Source organism: Electrona antarctica (genome assembly GCF_951216825.1).
Source record: "Electrona antarctica genome assembly, chromosome: 4".
Classification (NCBI taxonomy): domain Eukaryota; kingdom Metazoa; phylum Chordata; class Actinopteri; order Myctophiformes; family Myctophidae; genus Electrona; species Electrona antarctica.
Window position 1 is genome coordinate 49,309,971 of NC_136809.1, and position 20,398 is coordinate 49,330,368.

The 20,398-nt window shown below is 44.8% G+C and overlaps 1 protein-coding gene across 1 annotated transcript in view; it reads right to left on the minus strand.

The window, feature by feature from the left end:
- The window catches only part of palm3 (paralemmin 3), an 86,848-nt gene that overhangs the window by 24,272 nt on the left and 42,178 nt on the right, over window positions 1-20,398 (minus strand). The window contains exons 2-4 of the mRNA XM_079500175.1: window positions 13,442-13,494; window positions 10,862-10,942; window positions 240-370 (exon numbers count right to left, since the gene is read on the minus strand). Of these exons, the coding sequence (XP_079356301.1) occupies window positions 240-370; window positions 10,862-10,942; window positions 13,442-13,489 (260 nt within the window). The 5' untranslated portion in view covers window positions 13,490-13,494. The remainder of the gene's footprint in view (window positions 1-239; window positions 371-10,861; window positions 10,943-13,441; window positions 13,495-20,398) is intronic.

The window sequence follows — 20,398 nt, forward strand, 5'->3', positions numbered from 1 at the left end:
ACACCGCCGGAGCGCATGCAGAAAATGACAAGTGTAACCACAAAACAAATAACTGTAAATGGGATTGAGCAAATAAATACCAACAAGTAAACTGAACTGATCATTATCAACCAATAATCAATCTCTCTCTCCCTTGCACGCGTGTGCACACGCACACACACACACACACACACGGACACACACACACACACACACACACACACACAGACACACAAACACACACATGCATACAGACGTACTTGTCAATATTCTTCTCGATGTCCTGGGCGTGGGAACCCCAGAGAGGGGAACGGGGACCCTGGCTGCCTTCCGAGGAGGTCGGGGACAAAGGAGGACCCTCCATCAGCCACTGGTCTCTGAGAGACTTCCTCTGCAAGAGGGACGGAGAGGGGGGGGGGGGACGGGGGGGACAGGGGGACGAGGTAATGAGGGTTCAAATGAAACAATTTGACCAGCGCATTTCAACCAGTGGTCCTTGATGGGGTTCCAGCAGGTGGTCCCCAGCTAAATGGTGGAGAGTTGGTTCACCAAATGATCTTCAACTCTTGAGATTGTAAAATGAAGCCAAATGGACCCCTTACATTTTACGTTCTCAAGAGATTCAATTATTGTTAAACATCTGCATTATATAATTTACAAGAAATTTACACAATGTGAGAGAATACGTTACATATATTCTTTAGTTTTGGGCCCGAGAGGCTAAATGTCATCAAATGGTGGCCCTTGGCTCGAACGCAGAATAAAGTTAATATCGATGATATCATTATATGAAAAGGGTTGAAAACTACGGGATTAGAGCATCGCTTCTCAACACTTTTTGTATGTGCCCAGATGTACAAAGCTTGTGAATATCTGCTGGTTTCGGTGCGCCAAGCAAGTTAGTACCCTTTAGTTGAGGAGAGACAGAGAGTGTGTGTGTGCGTGTGTGCTTGCGTGCGTGCGTGCGTGCGTGCGTGTGTGCGTGCGTGCGAAAATGAAATCCAGTGCAAGAAAGAGATTGAGTGACAGGGATGAGCCAAAGCAGTTCAAGGTTTCATCTCACGTTCTTCTCAGACAGAGACAACAAGAGGCAGCATGTCTTGTCCACAACACATTCACAGCACATGAGGTGGTTTTCTCTCTCTCTCTCTCTGTCTGTCTCTCTCCTGTCTGTCTCTCTCCTGTCTGTCTGTCTGTCTGTCTGTCTGTTTCTCTCTGTCTGTCTGTCCGTCTGTATGTCTGTCTGTCTGTCTGTCTGTCTGTCTGTCTCCCTCTCTGTCTGCAAACAGCAAGCAGACAGAATCAGCGAGCAGAAGATGCTCTGCTTTTCTTACCCTGAACTGAACTTCTCCTTCACTGTGATAAAGCAAAAGCAAGCTTTTATTGTGTCACGTTTGAGAACGGGGGTGGGGGTGGTATAGATTTCCTATCTCTCTCTCTCCCTCTTCCTCTCTCTGCACTGAATTACAAAAGCCCAACACACACACACACACACACACACACACACACACACACACACACACACACACACACACACACACACACACACACACACACACACACACACACACACACACACACACACACACACACACACACACACACACACACACACACACACACACACACACACACACACACACACACACACACACACACACACACACACACACACAGGAGCTGAATCAAAGCGCATTACTCATTTAAAGGAAATCCGTCCTGTTTTCACAACTTTGCTGTTATCGTGATCTCTCCCCCTTCCTCGCTTGCATTCCTCCTTGCGGTGAGACTACATTTTGAGCTCGTAGATTGGCTATTTTCAAATGGCCTTAAATGTATATAAAGGGCTGAAGTTAGTGATGTATGTTTTGTAATGATAATAATCAAAACCTATACACAGTAAGTAGTAGGCCCAAACAAAAGTTTTCAAATAAATGTAGTGGAGTAAAAGTACAATATTCGCATCTGAGATGTAGTGGAGTAGAAGAAAAAATATTGGAAATACTCAAAATTGTACTTAAGTACAGTACTAGTCTCTCTCTCTCTCTCTCCCTCCCTCCCTCTCTCTCTCTCCCTCTCTCCCCCCCCCACCCCCTCTTTCAGGTCACAGCTCAGAGGAAGTGTGCAGCAGCCACGGTTACATCCTCTTAACACTGCGACCGCATGCCCTCTCGCAGTGACAGACCTGAACCCCGCCGAGGCTCAGTGGACTACATGTCAGAGAGTGTGTGAGAGAGACGGGCACTTTGAGTTCCCACCACCACAACATAAAGAGTAGTACTCCATCTCCGTACCACCCACTAGAACCATTTCATTTGGCTCACACAAGATTTAGGCCCAGGGGTTGAAGCAAAGACACTTATCTATCTCACAACTGGCATTTTCTAATCCATTTTGGGCGGGAAGGAACCCCTTTTGGTGTTTTAAGCATTATGTTATACTTATTAGCTATTGAAAAATAGATTCAGAAGGCATTTGTAGAATCGTCCTCAGGTCTAAATGGGTTAAGGCCAAGTCCCAATCTGCAACTATTGTGTGAAATAGCATGAAAAGGAGCGCCCCCCACACACACTAGGGCATTCACTTCTAGTCATTTTTACTAGTTGACTAGTTGCCTAGTTTACTAGTCGAGTAGTCGACAAAACCGGGGGAAAAAATAAAATAAAAAAATGAACTTGTTTTTTTTTCTTTTTTTTCTTATCAACTAGTCGACTAGTACCAGCAAGGTCGACTAGTGGATTTACTAGTCGACTAGTAAACTAGTCGACTAGTTGCTTAATGCCCTAAGTCACACACACACACACACACACACACACACACACACACACACACACACACACACACACACACACACACACACACACACACACACACACACACACACACACACACACACACACACAAACCTTTAGCAGAATATGTAAAAGGATGACGCTTCAATGTTATCATTCCCTATTCGTTCCTGTTGCTCTGCATACAACCGAGCAGTTGGAGAAATCACTGCCTGAGGCTTTAACCTTCGCTCTTTTTTAGTTTTTTTTAATACTAGCCAATTTTAATATAGGATCAGAGACCATTAGGGTTTTATATGTATTCTATGGCTATAGTTTAACCAATTCAAACACTCTCTAATCTTCAAACAAAACATCTATTATTAAAGTAGGGCAGGACTTTATGCCCGGCCACACGGGGCAAAGCAGCAGCGTTAAAGTTACAAGCCTATAGAAACTGAAGACATGTCGGCCTCTATGGAATGAATCCAAACGACTGGAAATCAGTCATGGCAACTGAGAACCTTAATCCATGCACGCCTAGGCCAAAGAAAAAAACCCTGTCAAGGTCTTTGCAGAGTCTAGTGAAGGACATGATGGGATTCCATGAATCTCATTCCAACTGCTGGTTCACCCGTTTGATATTTATATTTTTTATCCCACAATTCTTTAACCCATTAAACTGTAATCCTGGGTGCTGCTACTCTCCCTCTGCCAACCCTCGGGGCGACTGTGGCTCAGGAGGTAGAGCAGGCCGTCCAATGATCCATGGGTCGGCGGTTCGAATCCCAGCTCCTCCTGTCTACATGTCGAAGTGTCCTTGGGCAAGACACTGAACCCCACATTGCTCCCGATGTGCTGGTTGGTACCTTGCATGGCTTCCGCCGCAATCGGTGTATGAATGGGTGAATGTAATGCACAATCTATGTAAAGCGCCTTGGATAAAGGCGCTATATAAATGCACCATTTAACCCTGGGGAGAGCCCCGAACTGAGCTCATGCTTCCTTCAATGCATGAGGAGTGAGGAGGCCGGCGTTTTCCCCCGGTAGGACGTACTGTAGCGCGTGGAAGGAACACGTTATTCCAAACAGTCCATTTCCCCTCCATCAGGCTGGCCAAGGGGAGGCAGTTTATAGAGACCAGGATTACTGCATGGTTGTTTTTGTGAGGGGACCTACTACCCTAGGCCCTAGGGGACATGAGGAGAACATGCAAACTCCACACAGAAAGGCCCTCTCGTTGGCTTGATGGCCCGGGTATCGGAGGAGACCCGAGGCTTTCTTCACCCTCCCAATGACTGATTGTGGGGGTTAGCAGAGATGGAGTACTTGTAGAGAGGCTGGGGAATTGGGAATTGGCTATACTAAATTGGGACTTGAAGGGGAGAAAATGTTTTTCTTTTGTCTTGAAGGGGCATGTTTTGCTCAATAACAGTCTTTTCATTATGTCTGCCCACGATCTCTGTGATTCATACAGTAGGCTACGTTTGTTTACCTCAGTCACTGATACTAAAATATATATATATTTTTTTTTCTATGAACCTGTGACTTGACACCCATACTGTTATAAAACGGAAATAAAAAGATTTTGAAAAGAAAAGAAAGGCCCTCTCGCCAACCACCCCTAGGGTATGGGTACTGATGACGCGGAGGAGAGAACCCACCTCAAACTAAGCAGAGCCTACCCGGCACCCTTCCACCACACTGGCTATAAAAAGTAAACACTGGAGACTTATACTGCCCAGCATCAGTTGGAACCAGTAAATAGACACATATTAAGCAATTAAAAGACCTCTCTGATCTCGGTTCTGGGCAGTTAAACTGTTCTTAACCACCCAAAGTCCAAATCCTCTCTGGACTTAGTAAAAAGGGACCCAAGTTGGTCTGTCTTCTTCGTAAGAAGTTGGGTTGTTGTGAAGTGTGTTGGTGTGTAGTGTGTTGGTGTGTAGTGTGTTGGTGTGTAGTGTGTTGGTGGAGTGCCTAGTGCCTCACTTCTCACCGTCAAACCTCCACCGCTGGCCTGGGCCATGGCTCAGTGGTCCAGGCACCTTGGCTGGTAATCCAGTCTGGCAGTGTGCCGCGGGTTCAACTCCCGATCCCGACGGCCTTTACTGCATGTCTTCCCCCATCTCTCTCCCCATTTCCTGTCAGCCTACTGTCTGTCCCTCCATAAAAATTTTTTTTATATAAAATAAAGGCGAAAGCCACAAAAAAAACATTAAAAAAAAAAAAAAAAAACCTCCACCGCTGGCTAGCAGATTGCGAACGGGAGGGCAGAGTGCGCAAGCCTCTCCCTGCCAGCACATGGCCCTCTCTAACAGCAGGCCCTATGTAGTGCCTCCACGTGACGACAGACGGTAACAGGGTACAGTCCAGACCCTGGCCGAACTACAAGGGACTCGGAGGAAGTTTGGAGAACGTTTGGGCCAGTGGCCGGCCTAATAAGACCTGGCAGACAACCGTGTTGGCTGACTTGAAAAGCGCTTGGCATCGACCATGAGATGGCCACGGACGGTTCCCGGTGGAAGAGAGCCATATCGAGCCATATCGGACTTCAAACCGATGAGGATGATTTGTATGCTCTTTTCCCACCTGAGCTTGTAGATAAGGTCCACTCAACCTTACGTTTCTGTTCCTACAGCCTCCAACGCATTAGGTAAGACAGCATGTATGTTTAAAGGTCCCTCTGATTGGAACAATTTACCAACACATATTCAAACTATTTCATCTTTCAATATGTTCAAAAGTGCACCGTCTTCTTATACTACGACCTCTTGTACATGCCCATGACTATTGCACTTCATTGTTTATAAGTAAATATATAATAATAGTGTATAAATAAAGTGAACATATAAACAATTCACTCTTCGCTAAGTCCCACCCAAGCCCGTTGTTGGCCAATACCACGTTAGCGACGGTTACTAAGGTAGAAAACTGGTCACGCTTGCATGCTGGTCAAATACCTGGCTCTCAAAGTCAGTCAGTTAGCACATAAGCGAACACAACAAAAGCTGATTCTGACAGTTTATGACATCAGGAAAACTTTTCGTCTTTTGATAGATTTATAAAGTAACTATTTTGGTTGGAGATATACAGTGAAGCGGTTCTGGTGTTCCAACTCTCATTTGTAAACAAGTCTCCATGCTGTTTGAGCACCCAGCTGCAGTCCCAGACATTTCTCCTAAAGTGTCTCCCTCAAACGCGTCCAAAATTGTGTATGGTGTTTGCGACAAGTGGACGAGATCAAATACATTTGTTTACATCCAACGGCCTGGATGGAAGGCTGAGACCGAGGCTACTTCAGAAGTGTGTGTACAGATTTGGACCAATCAGATCATTTTGTAGGCAAACCGGAACTTCTTTCCACACAAACTTGTCAGGGTTGCCAGGTCTGCTTATTTCCCGCTACTTTTGGCTTAAGGCTAATAATTAGTGTATGTAATACATTACCAAAACATTAATTATCATAGACATAGGCCTACATAGTATTTATAATGATAAATGCATACAATCTTTTTATTATGATTATATATGGTCATATTATTGTGTTTGTTTTGGCTTGTTTTTCTTGATTTGGCTTTAAGAGTTGGCTTGTTTTTGGAGGTGGGTTGGCTTATTTCTCTCACACAATGTGGCAACACTGAAGTCAAAACAAAAACAGACAAGACAACGTTGACATTTTTTATTAAAAATAAAAGTGAGTGAGTTTTCCTGATGTCATAAACGGTCAGAATCAGCTTAGTGTTCTAAAAGAGTGACTTTGAGAGCTGTTCCCCCGTTACAATGGAAGTCAATGAGAGCCTATTTTTATTTCTAATATGTAGCCTACTATTAAACTGCACAACGGAGCGAAATAATTCATGGAACGGACTATTTTGCTCATAACAAGGTAAGAAAACAAACCCTCTTTCTGAGGTCCACACATGCTGTACAGCAAATATATTTATTGACACTGCTTAAACATTTTGACCAGCATTGCAAGCGTGACCAGTTTTCTACCTTAGTAACCGTCGCTAACGTGGTATTGGCCAACAACGGGCTTGGGTGGGACTTAGCGAAGAGCTAATTAGGGATGTCCCGATACACTTTTTTCGCTAGCCGATACCGAATACCGATACCAGTGTCATGATCTCATGTTGTGTTTATAGCTATCTAGCTATATATCTCGTGTTGTGTTTCACTCAAATGTGCACTTGCAGTTTGGGCAACTCCAAAGCAAACTCCACATGTCCCAACATTTTATTTACCTGCCATAGTGTCAACCCCTTGTGTCGGATCAGTGGTTAGACTGGCATATTCACCGATACCGATACCCTATATGACAAATAAGGGCCGATCCGATCTCTATAAACAATGAGAAACTAAATATTTCTTGTATTAACTGTATTCTAATGCTGACCTAAATCAACTGTATTCTAATGCTGAACTATGGTAGTGACAATGATATTTGACGTAACAAATGATCCATCTTGTTGCTATTGTGCTTGCCTAGTGTAATACCCTGTCTTTGTGTTGTTTTTTTATCTTCTGTTAATTGTTTTGTATTGACTGTATACGTGAGGACCCCTTTCGATAACGAGATATTGTAACTCAAGGGGTATTCCCAAATAAAGAATTTCAACAACAGATCTGCTACTGTATCTTTGGCGAACGTTCCCCCAGAATAGGGATTCTGAGGGTTCAAGTGCAAGTGGCCATGCCAAAGTGATATGCTCAGTTGTATACGACAGTGTCACATCATGGTGAAAATAGCCAACATACAAACTAACACTATTTTCCGCCTATAATGACGTGGCCAAAATTAGGGAACGCCAGGCTGAGAGAGAGAGAGAGAGAGGGGTCCATTTTCATGCTCGCTCCGGGCGAAATTAACACCCCGGACTTTCCTGCGTAAACAACTTACTGCAGCAATATCCCTGGGGGAAAAAGTGCACAGCAATCATTCACTGCACTAAGAGTCTAGACGCTGCAAAACATTCTGTTCTCTCCCTCTCTCTGCCTCGTACTTTTCTAGTGCTCTTCATGAAAAACCTCCGAGCACCTCCATGCTATAGTTGTTGGCCACCAACTAACCATTAATCTAAAAGTGTCACAAAACCCTCTCTGTGCCCCCCTACCTCCCTCCGCTCCCCTCCCCTACAGCCCAGAACAAGACCCACTCTGTTCCCCCTCTCCTCCTCCTCCTCCTCCTCCTCCTCCGCTGTGACTTTGGGCTGTCTACGGGCCACGGTTCTCTCCCTAAACGAAACGTCCTCCTCCTCCTCCTCCTCCTCCTCCTGGGTCAGTAGCATGAACAGGGACGTGCTCACACAGACATCAAAGGGGGCTTCAGCCCCTGCCCTTTTACCCGTCTGTAAAACAACTTTTAATACAGTGAAAGAAATGCAAAGCGCCACTCCTTTCCATGCCATGCCACGCCGGAAGGCAGCATTCAGGAGAATTGCTTTTTTCCCCCCGCGAAGTCTCATGAACTTCAACACAGCATTTTGCGTTGAACCAATTTGTTTAGAAATCCAATGTCGTTACACCTGCATCTCCAGTAGCTAAAGAGTGTTGAGTCGCGCCCCGAAAATAGCTGATCTACAAGCTCTCAACATGTCACGCTGCGACGCGTTGTGAGCTTGTAGATCTGCTATTTTTGTCCAAAAGTACGGGATTTCAGCCCCTGCCCCTCTATAACACTCTCTGCACGTCACTGAGCCTCAAGGAGCACTGCGCCCCTCCCCTCACCCTCCTATCACCTTCCTACATCTTATAATAACAGCTCCCGGGCTTACGCAACAACGGTCAATACCCTGGCTAATGAATGTTAGCTGTTAACTTAAGACTCCCTGCGAGAGAAACAAGTATACTGGAATAGAATCATCATAATTTGTGATCATGGATGCAATACATTGAAGTACTACTGTCTCTCACACAACCTTGTATTATGGACGGTCGCAGTCGGGCAGAAACCGTTTATCTCCATATTCAAACATTTCTTATTTTTTTTCTTTTGCTTAATTAACTTTTTACTTGATATTTTTACTTGATCACACTACAGCATCAAAAGTAGCAGATACACAAGCTCGAGACGTTGCGCGACGTGACGTGACTCGAGCTTGTAGATCTGCAAACTTTGCTATTTTTGAATTTGAATCCCGAGTGAAAAGTAACGATTTGGTTTCCACCCCAACAGAGACGATGTAAACTGATGCATGCGTGCTCTTGGGCATGCATGCCTGCCCAACAGTGTGCGCGCGTGCACTCTCACACACACACACACACACACACACACACACACGCACACACACACGAACACACACACACACACACAGGAATGTGCCCCGGGGCAGCGTAACACAGTGGTGTAGGAAGGGGGAACGCCAATCCGTAATTGGTGGGAAAACAATACAGCAAGCCCACTCCGCCGAGAATAAGTAAACACAGACGTAAAACTGATTTCAGCAAAGGAAGGCCCAGAACCAGGAAGTGGGGAAGGGTGTGTGTGTGTGTGCGCGCGTGCGTGCGTGCGTGCGTGCGTGCGTGCGTGCGTGCGTGCGTGAGAGAGAGAGAGAGACACACACACACATGAAAAGGGAGTTAATAAGCTGGAAATGAGTCTGCTGCGGAGAGTTTTGGCCGTGCAAAACTGTGGTCTCTTTCATATGGAAGAGGGGGTGTGCTTGTTTGTATCTGTATGTGCGTGTTGGTGTGTGTGTGTGTGTGTGTGTGTGTGTGTATTTGAGAGCCCGGTGAGAGAATGTTTGGCCTTCTTCACAGGAGTGTGTGATATGCAGCGGTTCACTGGGTTCATGTCTAAGGTGTTCCTGTGTGTGAAACTCTGGGTTCAAGTGTAAGACTGTTCCGTAACGGGGTGGGCCATAGCTGAGTGGTTAGTGAGGCCGCCTGGGGAGCCAGAGACCCTGGGTTCAAGTGTAAGACTGTTCCATAACGGGGTAGGCCATAGCTGAGTGGTTAGTGAGGCCGCCTGGGGAGCCAGAGACCCTGGGTTCAAGTGTAAGACTGTTCCATAACGGGGTGGGCCATAGCTGAGTGGTTAGTGAGCCCGCCTGGGGAGCCAGAGACCCTGGGTTCAAGTGTAAGAGTGTTCCGTAACGGGGTGGGCCATAGCTGAGTGGTTAGTGAGGCCGCCTGGGGAGCCAGGGACCCTGGGTTCAAGTGTAAGACTGTTCCATAACGGGGTGGGCCATAGCTGAGTGGTTAGTGAGCCCGCCTGGGGAGACAGAGACCCTGGGTTCAAGTGTAAGACTGTTCCATAACGGGGTGGGCCATAGCTGAGTGGTTAGTGAGCCCGCCTGGGGAGCCAGAGACCCTCGGTTGTCCCAGGTACGATTCCAGGCCAGCAATGTGTCTAATGTGTGTCCCTGAGCACGATAATTGTTCCCCGAGCGCCGTAGAATGGCTGCTCGCTGCTCCTAGTTGTTATAGGATGGGTAAATGCAGAGGACGGATTTCACCTATGTGCATATTATGCCAAAAAAAACACCTCAAAAGGATTGGGGACTATTCTATTCTATTCTTTCCAGGGTGCAGGTCTAACTTGTTCCTGTGTGTATGACTGTCAAACACCCAACATGATATGTATTTGGCTGCGGCTGTGTACCGTCATCTCAAAAGTATGTTGTGCCAGGGACAACCAGAAGCAAAAATGTGAGTTTAAAATGTTACTACTATATATTCAAAGATAAGTAAAACAAAAGATTTTTTAACACATTGACTGCCATGAATTCAGCCCATGCCACAATCTTTTCAATCTGTAAAATTCACGGGACGTGAACTGGAAGTAAAAACCAGCTACGTATAGTGTCCCGCAATCCTTTTTCTTTTACCCGAAACGTAAATGTTGTAACCGTGATCAGTGAATCTGGGAAATAATCCTTTTTCAAACATATTAATTTGTGGGGTCCTTGATGTGAAAATGTTTTGAGAGTCACCAGTGTAAAGCTGTTCCTGCGTGTAAAGGCCTATTCATACTCCAGCTTTAGGCGATGAGGTGACCACCGTTTCAGTGGTCACCTCATCCAGTATGAATAGGCCTTGAGGCCTGCAGTTGGTCCATGATGTGTACAGTTAGAATCTGAACGTGTTCCTGCGTCAGCGTGTCAGACCTTTAGCTGCTGCAGTCTCAGCCTCTCGTCCTCCATGTCTCGCTTAGCTCTCTCCTGCTCTTCTTGCAGCCGACGCTTCTCCTGAGAGAGAGAGAGAGAGAGAGAGAGAGAGAGAGAGAAAGAGAGAGAGAGAGAGAGAGAGAGAGAGAGAGAGAGAGAGAGATAGAGAGAGAGAGAGAGAGAGAGAGAGAGAGAGAGAGAGAGAGAGAGAGAGAGAGAAAGAGAGAGAGAGAGAGAGAGAGAGAGAGAGAGAGAGAGAGAGAGAGAGAGAGAGAGAGAGAGAGAGAGAAAGAGAGAGAGAGAGAGAGAGAGAGAGAGAGACACAGATAGAGAGAGACACGGTTTGGTAAGAGGGAGCATGCGGTGGAATACACAGTGATTGTTCGATGTCAGTTAGTGGTTTTCAACATTTTTCATATCAAGGTCCATCATTTATTGGGCATTTGAGCCACGGACCACCATTTGATGAGCCAATTCCACAATTCCATGCAGTATTGATGTTGGTACCATAGGACAGGGGTTCTCAACCCGTGGGTCTCGCGACCCACCTCAGGGGGTGGGTCAAAATTATTTTGGGGGGGTCCCCAAATTATTATAATTTTTTTTTGCAACTGAATGGCTGGAAAATGGAAATGAGGAGTTTACATATAGTACACATAATACATGCATACACATTCTCTAATGATTATATCTGGTTTATTTATGGTGTATTGTCTCCATTATTAAGGTTACAATTTATATTGGGGGTCGGGAGGGGGCGGGGCGGGGGTCCCGAGACATTGCCAAAGCATTTCCGGGGGTCCCTGGCCAAAAAACGTTGAGAACCCCTGCCATAGGAGAGATAACAGGCAAACGTTGATCAAAATAATAATAATTCTTCTACATTCTCTAATTGTGTAGAGCGGGATCCTTTTTTCTCTACAACTCTTGAGAGTGTGAAATGAAACCAAAATGGTTTAATTTTACACTCTCAAGAGTTAAAGATCTACAATTGTCCATTTGGTTACCAACTCTCCATCATTTAGCTGGGGACCACCTGGAACCCCCCTCAAGGTCCACTGGTGGTCCCCGGACCACGAGTGGACCGGTTGAAAACCACTGTTTTACCACTGGTTATATCCTGGTTCCAGACAAGGACTGTCTAAAGAGGACGAGACGCGAAGACCGTACGGGCGACGCCATGTTGCTTATAGTGCTCCATGGAAGGAAAGAAACATGCGCAGTTGAGACCAAGGAAGCTGAACGCGGAAGTGTTGGCTACATATAGCCCATTGCGCATGTTTCTTTCCTTCCATGGAGCACCATAAGCAACATGGCATCGCCCGTACGGTCTTCGCGTCTCGTCCTCTTTAGACAGTCCTTGGTTCCAGATTCATGTGGAACCAGGATATAACCAACCAGTGCCCAGTATGCAAATATGGGGCGGGACATTGCGGAAAACAAATGTAATACTGAGAGGGACGAGACCAATGTCCACGCAGTGATATTAGCCCATTTTGGGCGGGAACCTCTTTTGGTGTTAGCATTATGTTATGCTTTAGCTATTGAAAAATAGCAGATCTACAAGCTCATAGCGCGCCACCGAGTGGCGCGCTACAAGCTTGTAGGTCTGCTATTTTTGAAAAATCGAAGAACGACTGACATAGAAACATAGCTTTTTCAGAAAACTGTCAGGATGTAGAAGACATTTTTAGATCAGGTCAAAATGGGTTAAAACGCAATTATTTGCGTGACAATTATGGCCTATTCATACCCCAGTTTTACGTGATAAGGTGACCACCACGGTGGTTGGGTAAAGTACAACATGACGTCACGCCACGGCGATAAGCGACTCACCGCTCACCCAAACACGTCTCTCCGTAAAATCTGAATCCCGCTTTCCCCTTCAATGTTTGTTTCCTTTCCCTTGTGACCTCCTTACATGATTTCCTGTTTTTTAAGTGTATACGTCTGTTACGTCTCTAAATGTCCTGATGAATTGAAAATGGTGGACCCTGTTGTAAACAAGTGTAATGCTTTTATCAGTGTGTCGTCCACAGTAACAGTCTGTGTATTGAGTTGTGCCTTCATGTGAAATGTACCCATTCTGCAAACTGTTAATAAATACTTCAATATTACTAACAAATATTGGTCACCTTATCACCCAAAACTGGAGTGCGAATTGGCCTATAATCGTCAGCTTAATCGTGACAGCGCTAAGTGGAAAAGGATGGGGGGGGGGGGGGGGGGGGGGACACCTGGTCAAAGAAACACCTGGCACATGGACACACCGTCACCGTGGTGACCAGGCACCTATCCCATAATAGTACTAAGCCCCAGAGTCACCCGTCTCCCATGACAACACTCTGGTGTTGTTTTCCTGGTTCCAGGGAGGCCCTGGCTCACCACACTGCACTCTGGGTAAATTATTCAAGAGCTGTGGACAGCTCAGAGAGCACCGCTTCGTCTGTGTCTGTGTGTGTGTGTGTGTGTGTGTGTGTCTGTCTGTGTGTCTGTGTGTCTGTGTGTGTGTGTGTGTGTGTGTGTGTGTGTGTGTGTGTGTGTGTGTGTGTGTGGTGTATGTGTGTGTGGTGGACTCACAGCGATGGCCTGAAGTCTCTGTTGATACTTCTCCGCCTCATCCATCATGGCACCTGTTGTGACATAAGACACGACAAGGGCAAAAGTTAGAGAACAGAGGTTTTTAGGGTCAAAACAATCCATTTAGCCCTAGAGGCTCTAGAGCTGGCCGTTTGTCTTTCACCCCCAAAAAAAGGGATGAACAAACATATATACGTGTTAATACTCTGGAATGGATCTTCTAAACTTAACCCCTTTTGGTGTTAGCATTATGTCATGCTTTAGCTATTGAAAAATAGCAGATCTACAAGCTCATAGCGCGCCACCGAGTGGCGCGCTACGAGCTTGTAGGTCTGCTATTTTTGAAAAATCGAAGAACGACTGACATAGAAACATAGCTTTTTCAGAAAACTGTCAGGATGTAGAAGACATTTTTAGAATCTGATCTCAGGTCAAAATGGGTTAAGATGAGTCCCGGTCGGACAGTCAGACACTTGCGCGCACACACGCACGTGCACACACACAAACACACACACACACACACACTTCTCCTCCGAGGAGCCATACCATGAATAGAAAATATCCATCTAATCTCATAGTATACTCTCTAAAGTTACTACACTATCACTAAAGGGCTTATCTAACCCAACCGTGGCGGTGAGTACGTGTCCCCTATGTCCTATCACATGAGTAAATGTCCACTATGTCCTATCACATGAGTACGTGTCCACTATGTCCTATCACATGAGTACGTGTCCTCTATGTCCTATCACATGAGTACGTGTCCCCTATGTCCTATCACATGAGTACGTGTCCTCTATGTCCTATCACATGAGTACGTGTCCCCTATGTCCTATCACATGAGTACGTGTCCCCTATGTCCTATCTCATGAGGACGTGTCCCCTATGTCCTATCACATGAGTACGTGTCCCCTATGTCCTATCTCATGAGTAGGTGTCCCCTATGTCCTATCACATGAGTACGTGTCCCCTATGTCCTATCTCATGAGTAGGTGTCCCCTATGTCCTATCACGAGTACGTGTCCCCTATGTCCTATCACATGAGTACGTGTCCCCTATGTCCTATCTCATGAGTAGGTGTCCCCTATGTCCTATCACATGAGTAAGTGTCCCCTATGTCCTATCACATGAGTACGTGTCCCCTATGTCCTATCACGAGTACGTGTCCCCTATGTCCTATCACATGAGTACGTGTCCCCTATGTCCTATCACATGAGTAAATGTCCCCTACGTGTCCCCTATGTCCTATCACATGAGTAAATGTCCCCTACGTGTCCCCTATGTCCTATCACATGAGTAAATGTCCCCTACGTGTCCCCTATGTCCTATCACATGAGTAAATGTCCCCTACGTGTCCCCTATGTCCTATCACATGAGTAAAGGGAGAACAGGCGGAAAGAAATAACTTTAAGCCATTTTGACCTGAGATCAGATTCTAAAAATGTCTTCTACATCCTGACAGTTTTCTGAAAAAGCTATGTTTCTATGTCAGTCGTTCTTCGATTTTTCAAAAATAGCAGACCTACAAGCTCGTAGCGCGCCACTCGGTGGCGCGCTATGAGCTTGTAGATCTGCTATTTTTCAATAGCTAAAGCATAACATAATGCTAACACCAAAAGGGGTTCCCGCCCCAAAATGGGTTAAATATGCATGCAAAATGTACAAGATTAGACAAGAAATTAGTTCATTAGTTCAACTCATTCTTAACCAAAATGAGATTACACCCATCATGGATGTATTCATTGTTCATATGATGCATCTGTAAAGTGTGTGTGGCTGTTCATCATGATTGTAGATACAGTATTTGCTGAAAAAAAACCGGTGCCAAGTAAAGTGCAAGATTACATTCGAAATATTATCAAAGTATTCTGACTGATGAGGCACCCCTGGACTTGCGTCAAGAAGACACCCTTTGAGAAACCCTGGTGTGGATGAAGAAAGGGAGAGGACCGAGTACATATCCATGGGGGACCCCGGTCAATGGAGTATAATAGGGTTAACCCATTTTGGGGCGGGAACCCCTTTTGGTGTTAGCATTATGTTATGCTTTAGCTATTGAAAAATAGCAGATCTACAAGCTCATAGCGCGCCACCGAGTGGCGCGCTACGAGCTTGTAGGTCTGCTATTTTTGAAAAATCGAAGAATGACTGACATAGAAACATAGCTTTTTCAGAAAACTGTCAGGATGTAGAAGACATTTGTAGAATCTGATCTCAGGTCAAAATGGGTTAAAGTGGCTACAAGTTGCCCAACATACAACATTATCAGACTCCGCTGCAGTTATCCCCCTCCATCCCTACCAAGATGTGTCTACTACTTCTGGAAGTTCTGCCATTAAGTGTTGGGTTTTCCCTGGTGACACAGAGCCAGCCTCAGGCATGTCTAAGCAAATGAGAGCAGGCAGTATTTGTGTTCCCCTGCAGCTTGACACTAAATGGTACAATGTGAGAGGATCCCATTAGAGTTGTATGAGAGAGAGAGCAATAGACCAAACCCATGCTGAAAGAAAAACAGCCATTAGTTAAAGGACAACTTTAGTTTTTTTCAACCAAGGTTCATGTTTTAGGTTGTTATTAGAGAAAGTAAAGGATGAGTGTTCATTATTTTTCAATTGCTGCTTTCTTTTGTTTTAGGGATTTTAGCTGTTTTTGACAGGGGGCGGGGGCATTCGAGCATGGGGCTAAATATGTATTTTTTTACAAAATCTTATAGTAATTTATTTTTTTATTATTTACTATAGTCCTAATAGATCCCAAGAAATTACATCTGGCCACAAAAGATCACGAGATCTACTGAATGTGTCAAACTGAATATTGAGCCTATAACACACAGTGTGGCTACCTTCCCCCAGTAGGCTACCTTCACATTCAGTAGATCCTGTGATCTTCTGTGGCCATATGTAATTTCCTGGGGTATATTAGGACTATAGTAAATAATTAAAAAAAGAAATCGCCATAATATTTTGTAAAGAAATACATATTTAGCCCCATGCTCGAATGCCCCCGCCCCCCTGTCAAAAACCACAAAAATCCCTAAAACGAAAGAAAGCAGCAAATGAAGAAGAATTAACACTCATCTTTTACTTTCTCTAATAACAACCTAAAACATGAACCTTGGTTGAAAAAAACTAAAGTTGTCCTTTAAGTTCTCACATGCAGTATATGGAGTATGTTGAGTTCTCTATATCTGACTGATTTGCTGTGTGCTTTGTTTTTCGTCCATCTATGTTTTTTATTTTGTATGTTCTTTACCATTGTTTTATCTTTCTAACTGCTTGCCTGTGTTTTATTGCTAGTTTTATGTTCTGCCCTGTGAAGCCCTTTGAGTTGCATTTATGTATGAAAGGTGCTATACAAATAAAGTTTATTATTATTATTATATTTACATACAAGTCTACTTTCGGGAAGTGTGGGGGAATTAAAAGGTTTGAGACTGTCGTTCCCAAAGCATTTGTACAATGGGTTGAGAATGTATTGTAGGGCAAATATGACAAAAATATTTTCAAACACTTGTATAGACTCGAGCAACATGGGGGATTTGGTGGGTGGAGAGAGTGCCCAGACAGACAGCGGGCAGAGCCCAGAAGAACAAACAGAATATTTCAATCTCCCGAGGGGGGAAAGAGAAAGGACATCACAGTGGATGAGGGACAAGTTTCCAATGTTCCACATTTGTATGATATCACACACAGACAGTTGAATGATCGACCGTTCATTCTAATCCAGGATGACAATGTGTGTCGTTAGCCTGGCCCAGCCAGACTTCACCCGCCCCTAATGCATATGTATATGCCCCGCAGTGCAGCGCAGTGGTATATTAGTATCGCAACACGAGGCTAGTGTATTGTTCCATACAATTATTTTTTGTTTCCTACATTTTTCTTTCAATTATTATTTCAAAACATTTTTTTTTTTTAAATCCAAAAAAAGCAAAAATGTTTGATAATTAAAAACAAAATGCAATGTTTTTTTTTGTAATTTCACAAAGAAATAGAAAGAAGTAGTGAAAATAGCCGATCTACTAAGCTCACAATGGGACACGAAGGGATGCGTTGTGAGCTTGTGTAAGAGCTGCTATTTTCAATAGTTTGGGTCCCGGGCCAACGTCTAATTTCCGTCTTTGCGTCTTAACCCATTTTGGGCGGGAACCCCTTTTGGTGTTAGCATTATGTTATGCTTTAGCTATTGAAAAATAGCAGATCTACAAGCTCATACGATCTTGTAGGTCTGCTATTTTTGAAAAATCGAAGAACCACTGACATAGAAACATAGCTTTTTCAGAAAACTGTCAGGATGTAGAAGACATTTTTAGAAACTGATCTCAGGTCAGAATGGATTAAGCTAAACCGTTTGGGAACCACTGCTCTAGTGTGCCCTTCATGGCACTCGTCTGCACAGAAACAGTGTAGCTTTTAATGCAGGCTATGCGAGAAGAGGAGAAAACAACAACCACCACCGATAAACACAGAGAGAAGGCAAAAAAGCACGTCGTCGTCGTCTCCTCAGTGATTTTGAAGTACTCTCTCTAGACAATGACAGCTTCCAGTAAAAAGCAGAAAGTCTCAGTGCGTACCGTAGGGACTCTAGGAGCCGTGGCTTGTGTCTCGTCAAGGCTTCGGGAGAGTGCCCGGAATAGAAGCCACGGATAAACAAGCAAACACAAACACTGGCTTTATGATGAGGGGAGGTAATCAGAACAGCACCCGGTACGCAGGTGTGCGTGCGTGTGTGGGTGTGTGTGTGTGTGCGCACTGCACACACCACGTACGCACTTCGAAATTATGATGATACAGAGAGGCAACGTCAAACCATTGGGAAAACAGGATCAGAGAGGAAAATTGATCAACTGCGTTCACCCTGATGTTCCTATTTTGGGGTTGGGCACAGGAAAATAGCAGATGTGCAAGATCACAATGGGCTGCATTGTGACCTCCGAGGATCTCCGAAAACAGTGATTCTCAACCTGGGCCCTGAGGGGATTCCAAGTGGGCCTCCAAATAATTAGTAAAACACTGAGATTGTAATGATAATATGAGACTTGTTTTGATGCAGAGACAATACTAACAGGAGAGGAGAAAAACAGATTTTATCCAAAATGAGTTAATAGCACAGGCAGACTCTTCACATACTAGGGCATCTCTGAAATAAATGTCAGAGCTGAAATCGACATGTAAATAGGTCTAATGTTAGAGACCACAGAAGTGAACCTTTCAAGCCCGTTTTCTCAACTCGCTGTATTCTGCAAGACATTACTCTATAAGCCATATCTCCAAAAATGGTGGGTCAAACTGAACAACCGATATGGCAATTTGAAGCTATGATTCCCTGCTTTCATATGACATGAAAAAATTAAAATGTCAATGACTTAGCCTCAGTCAGAAGCGGTCACATATATATACATATATATATATATATATATATATATATATATATATATATATATATATATATATATATAAAACAATTACATCTAATTTTTGTTCTTTAAAAATGTGCTTACATTGTGATACTGATCAATAGGAATAATGTGTTAGTTCCACTGATGCTCTGAGAGTGCACCCATGGGGCACCTGAGTGGTCAGATGGGTGCACTGGGCTGCACCCATGGGGCACCTGCGTGGTCAGATGGGTGCACTAGGCTGCCATGGGGCACCTGAGTGGTCAGATGGGTGCACTGGGCTGCACCCATGGGGCACCTGAGTGGTCAGATGGGTGCACTGGGCTGCACCCATGGGGCACCTGCGTGGTCAGATGGGTGCACTGGGCTGCCAACACTTTTGAGATTTCCAAGTGGGCCCTGCTAGAGAAATGGCTGAGATCCACCGTCCAAAAATAGAAGGCTTGGATAATGTGACATGCACAAAAAAGGAGAAGAAGAGCAAGAAAATGATTGCAGAAGATAAAATGAGCAATTGTTTGAACTTGAAGCGAGAAAGGTGGGGAGGGAGGGGGGTGCAGACATTGAAAGGTGGGGAGGGAGGGGGGTGCAGACATTGAAAGGTGGGGAGGGAGGGGGGTGCAGACATTGAAAGGTGGGGAGGGAGGGGGGTGCAGACGTTGTAGGTGAACTTGAAGCGAGAAAGGTGGGGAGGGAGGGGGGTGCAGACATTGAAAGGTGGGGAGGGAGGGGGGTGCAGACATTGAAAGGTGGGGAGGGAGGGGGGTGCAGACATTGTAGGTGAACAGAGAAAGGTGGGGAGGGAGGGGGTGGGGGGTGCAGACATTGTAGGTGGACAAAGACCCTTCTGTTTCATTGTATCCTCGTCTCTTTCAAGCCATGGTATTTCCGAGACGTTTTTTTTTAATGCATTGAAATGTTTCAATCTATAATTTGAAAGATCAGTGATGGAATAGCAGCAAAAGGCGCAGGAGAACCGTTGATCTTACTTTAGTGCAGGGGTTCTCAACCCATGGGTCGCGACCCCTCGGGGGGTCGCCAAATTATTTTGGGGGGTCCCCAAATTATTTAAAAAAAATATATATATATATATATTTATTTATTTTAAAAAAAAAATCACGATTTTTCAAAAATAGCAGACCTACAAGCTCATAGCGCGCCACTCGGTGGCGCGCTATGAGCTTGTAGATCTGCTATTTTTCAATAGCTAAATTATAACAATGCTTAAAACACCAAAAGGGGTTCCCGCCCAAAATGGTTTAAGGTTATTGTAGCAGTCAATTTATATTGGGGGTCGGGAGGGGGCGGGGCGGGGGTCCCGAGACATTGCCAAAGCATTTCCGGGGGTCCCCGGCCAAAAACGTTGAGAACCCCTGCTTTAGTGGACTGTTCTTGTGTACGTCTACAGTACCATTCAATTATTATTAGGTATAGGAATTTAACTATTTAGACCTGAGGATGATTCTAAAAAAGTTTTCAGAAAAACCCATGTTTCTTCTATGTCAGTGGTGCTCAAACATTTTTCATGTCAAAAATATATGTAATTGGCCACCGACCCC